The sequence below is a fragment of the Gigantopelta aegis genome, chromosome 11, assembly GCF_016097555.1.
Source record: "Gigantopelta aegis isolate Gae_Host chromosome 11, Gae_host_genome, whole genome shotgun sequence".
NCBI lineage: Eukaryota > Metazoa > Mollusca > Gastropoda > Neomphalida > Peltospiridae > Gigantopelta > Gigantopelta aegis.
This window is the reverse complement of record NC_054709.1, coordinates 14,170,204-14,175,737: the sequence shown is the minus strand read 5'-3', so window position 1 is coordinate 14,175,737 and position 5,534 is coordinate 14,170,204. Positions and strand designations below refer to the sequence as shown.

Below are 5,534 nucleotides of genomic sequence, written 5' to 3'. Positions count from 1 at the left end.
GCTAGGTCCTGTTTCTGATTGAATGGAAATTTATCACAATCTGATTGGGCAAGGCGGATCACGTGTTAAAAGGGTCAAGCCAGGCAAGCAGTAAAGCATTCTAATATTAACGCTCTTTCGATAAGATTATCCGCGAAAAATCACGTCCTCGACGAGTTTCCAATAGAAATCAACAAATCTGATACTGTACCTCCCTTTTTTTTTCTTTTTTTTTTAAACTTGAAAGAAAATGAGATGAAAGGAATGTTGGCCTCTTCAATATTTTAAAGTTAAAAGTTTGTTTTGTTTGAAGACACCACTAGAGCACATTGATTTCTTAATCATCGGCTATTGGATGTCAAACATTTGATAATTTAGACATATAGTCTTAGAGAGGAAACCCGCTATATTGTTTTATTAATAGCAAGGGATTTATTTATATGCACCATCCCACAGACAGGATTGTACATCCTACATACTACGATCTTTGACCAGTTTTAGTGCACTGGTTGGAACCAGAAAACCCCCAAATCAGTTGAATGGATCCACTGAAGTGGTTCCATCCTACGACGCAAGCACCTCAGGCGAGCACTCAACCGACGCAAAACAAAATCCATGAAATGAAGATGAAAATAAATGTATAAAGGAAACCATCTGTGTTTGTTTATTTTTCACTAGCTTGTTATCGTATAATTATGGGTTCAAGATTAACACGCATGCCGCCATTCTGTCTATTAGCAATTAACCCTTTTCACCTGCAAAATAAACACAATAATTGAGGCCGTTCAAGTTGCATTTTCACCACATCATATGTTTTATTTTTTAACTATTTGTTATTTAATTTATTGGCCGAGAAATGTCGATAATGTCAGGGATGGGGCCATGAATTACTATCTTTCAAATAATGTTGAACATAAATAATATTAAATATATATATATTACTTAAAAACGTATTGTTTGAGTAAATATGTGCAGATTTGGTTATACATGTTTGAATAGAAAGAGGGAGGGAGCGAAAGAAGAGAAGGAGAGAAAGGAGAGAGGGAGAGAGAAATAAAGTAACACTGCACAGTAAGATAGTAATAACATTAAAAAAGACAAATAAACAAACACACACGCACGCACACAGATAAGCAAGCAACATAGCTTGATATAGAGAATATTACAAGAGTGACCGTTAGATACCATTAATCTTACGACGAGTTGTTTTAAAACGTATCTAACGAGGGAAAGCAAGTTGAATACGTTTTTAAACGAGCTGTAAGATAAATGGTATCTAACGAACACGAATGTTGAATATTTCTTACATATCCTGAAAAAAGAGAAGTTTTAAATTAAATTTAAATGTCTTTTCCAATGAAAACCTATTTACGGCCCTTGCGCATATAGTAACTTGTGCGTCACAGACAAGTTAATTTCAAATTAACTTGGACGTCACGGGGTGATCGATTCGACCGTTCTTTGTTTTTGTTCATTGGATGGTATGGCACTGGTGACCTGGTCATCATCTAGAAGAAGCCAGTCGTACATGTATGTCCTGAAAATGTTAACACACGTATATGTGTTAACAAGTATGTTTTATCAAAACATTACGAATGGTGTCCCAACCAACGGGTGTGTACGAAAACAATTTTATATATGTAATTAGTTTTCTGATACAGTGATACAATGAGAAGCAGATATTCTATTAAATTACTATATACCAGGTATTACATCTGTTTTGTTTAACGACACGACTAGAGCACATTGATTAATTAATAATCGGCTGTTGGATGTCAATCATTTTGACATTCTGACTCGTAGTCATCAGAGGAAACCCGCTACATTTTTCTTAATGCAGCAAGGGTTCTTTTATATACACGTGGGGTATCGATTTAAAAGGATCCGATGAAATTAACACTGTTGACTGCTTTTATTTGTGATTTATAATTTAACCGTGCAAACACAAGCTATTAAATGCGCTTTAGATGGAAAAGAATATGTGTTATAAATCCATTTTTGAGGATAATTAAGATACATAATATTATACACGTGGTCATTAGATACCATTTATCTTACACACGTGTTCATTACATACCATTTATCTTACACACGTGTTCATTAGATACCATTTATCTTACACACGTGTTCATTAGATACCATTTATCTTACATATGTGTTCATTAGATACCATTTATCTTACACACGTGGTCATTAGATACCATTTATCTTACATACGTGGTCATTACATACCATTTATCTTACACACGTGGTCATTACATACTATTTATCTTACACACGTGAACATTACATACCATTTATCTTACACACGTGTTTATTAGATACCATTTATCTCACACACGTGGTCATTACATACCATTTATGTTACACAGATGGTCATTACAAACCGTTTATCTTACACACGTGGTCATTATATAACAGCTATCTTACACACGTTGTCATTAGATACCATTTATCTTACACACGTGTTTATTAGATACCATTTATCTTACACACGTGGTCATTACATACCATTTATGTTACACAGATGGTCATTACAAACCATTTATCTTACACACGTGGTCATTATATACCAGTTATCTTACACACGTGGTCATTAGATACCATTTATGTTACACACGTGGTCATTACATACCATTTATCTTACACACGTGGTCATTACAAACCATTTATCTTACACACGTGGTCATTACATACCATTTATCTTACACACGTGGTCATTACATACCACTTATCTTACACACGTGGTCATTACATACCATTTATCTTACACACGTGGTCATTACAAACCATTTATCTTACACACGTGGTCATTACATACCACTTATCTTACACACGTGGTCATTACATACCACTTATCTTACACACGTGGTCATTACATACCATTTATCTTACACACGTGGTCATTACATACCAGTTATCTTACACACATTGTCATTAGATACCATTTATCTTACACACGTGTTCATTAGATACCATTTATCTTACACACGTTGTCATTACGAACCATTTATCTTACACACGTGGTCATTACATACCAGTTATCTTACACACATTGTCATTAGATACCATTTATCTTACACACGTGTTCATTAGATACCATTTATCTTACACACGTGGTCATTAGATACCATTTATCTTACGTGTTCATTACATACCATTTATCTTACACACGTGTTCATTAAATACCATTTATCTTACACACGTGTTCATTAGATACCATTTATCTTACATATGTGTTCATTAGATACCATTTATCTTACACACGTGGTCATTAGATACCATTTATCTTACATACGTGGTCATTAGATACCATTTATCTTACACACGTGGTCATTACATACCATTTATCTTACACACGTGAACATTACATACCATTTATCTTACACACGTGTTTATTAGATACCATTTATCTCACACACGTGGTCATTACATACCATTTATGTTACACAGATGGTCATTACAAACCGTTTATCTTACACACGTGGTCATTATATAACAGTTATCTTACACACGTTGTCATTAGATACCATTTATCTTACACACGTGGTCATTACATACCATTTATCTTACACACGTGTTCATTACATACCATTTATCTCACACACACGGTCATTAAATACCATTTATCTTACACACGTGGTCATTACATACCATTTATCTTACACACGTGGTCATTAAATACCATTTATCTTACACACGTGGTCATTACATACCATTTATCTTGCACACATTGTCATTAGATACCATTTATATTACACACGTGGTCATTAGATACCATTTATCTTACACACGTGGTCATTACATACCATTTATCTTGCACACATTGTCATTAGATACCATTTATATTACACACGTGGTCATTAGATACCATTTATCTTACACACGTGGTCATTAGATACCATTTATCTTACACACGTGGTCATTAGATACCATTTATCTTACACACGTGGTCATTAGATACCATTTATCTTACACACGTGGTCATTAGATACCATTTATCTTACACACGTGGTCATTAGATATCATTTATCTTACACACGCGGTCATTAGATACCATTTATCTTACACACGTGGGCATTGGATACCATTTATCTTACAACTCGACTTCGTCCGTTAGATATGTTTGGGAAACAACCTAAGTAGCATTCTCTAAATAATTTAGTTTAAGTGTGCAGTCCATTACAAACCGTAGATCACAAATACCCATATTTCATTTGAACTTATTTTCGTGCTTATATTCAATTAAGGTTCAAGCACGCTGTCCTGGGCACACACCTCAGCCATATGGGCTGTCTGTCCAAGACCGTGGGTTAGTTGTTAGTTTGTTAGTGGTTAGTGAGAGAGAGAGAGAGAGAGAGAGAGAGAGAGAGAGAGAGAGAGAGAGAGAGAGAGAGAGAGAGAGAGAGAGAGAGAGAGAGAGAGAGAGAGAGACAGATGGAGGGGGAGGGGAGAGAGAGAGAGAGAGAGAGAGAGAGAGAGAGAGAGAGAGAGAGAGAGAGAGAGAGAGAGAGAGAGAGAGAGAGAGAGAAAGAGAAGAGAGGGATAGAGAAGATAGAGATAGAGAATTCCAGTTAGCAAAATTAAGGGTGGAACATGAGTTAAAGTTGAATACTGTCGGAGGCTTATAGATCAGTGCCTGTATTTGATGACCAGGAGGTAGACATGTTCTTCCAACTTTTTGAACGGGCCGCTAAGCAGCTAAATTGGCCGCAGTCTAAGTGGACATTGTTAGCCGTGTCTAAGTTTAAGGGGAAGGCTAGCGTAGCTTATAATTCAATGAGTGATGAGCGATCAAGTCAGTACGACCTAGTTAAGGCGGCAGTGTTGAGGGCGTATGAATTACGATCTGAGGATTATCGTTTACGGTATAGCGAGTTGAGAAAAACGCAGGGTCAGTCTTATAGTGAGTTTGTGGCTAAGAAGGCAGGGATGTTTGATAAATGGGTGGTGTCCTCATCAGGTAGTCATATACCGAGTTACGGGAGTTGTTGATCTTACAGGACATTAAAAATGGATTACCAGTTAGCTTACGTATTCATTTAGAGGATCGTGATGTCAAAAAGATAGAGGAGGCAGGCATAGTGTGGCAGATGATTACGTGTTAATATACACAAAGCTCAGGCAGTACACAGGGTAGCTCTTTACAACAGGGTGATAAAACGAAATTTCAGCCAGGTTTTCCCCGGGAAAGTAACTATCGGGGAGAGTCATCTAGTTGGTCAGCTAGTCAGGCAAGGTTTGCACCTGGTGGGCAAAGTAAGGATAGACCTGCATTATCAGCCCAATTCACGACGTTTCGTCCCCACATTACACTTACTGTAAAATGATAACCATCTTGTCGTGGTGACTGTTTTTAAAAGGAAACGCGATAATGCGCAAGTGGTCGGTTTAGTGAGGTCAGCTCCGTTAAAGCGCATAGAGTTAATGGTTCAGTCCCATGGCAGAGAGAGTAAACCCGTATGTGTCCACTGGTATGGTCTGTGATGTGAAACAAGAGTTTGTGTCCTAAGTCAATATCGTCTATGCGAGATACTGGTTGTAGTCAATCGCTT

General features: G+C 36.8%; 1 protein-coding gene across 1 annotated transcript in view; it reads right to left on the bottom strand.

The window, feature by feature from the left end:
* Window positions 1-720: 720 nt before the first annotated feature.
* Window positions 721-5,534, bottom strand: part of LOC121385034 (acetylcholinesterase-like) — a 28,874-nt gene continuing 24,060 nt past the window's right edge. The window contains exon 3 of the mRNA XM_041515570.1: window positions 721-734. Coding sequence (XP_041371504.1) covers window positions 721-734 — 14 coding nt within the window. The remainder of the gene's footprint in view (window positions 735-5,534) is intronic.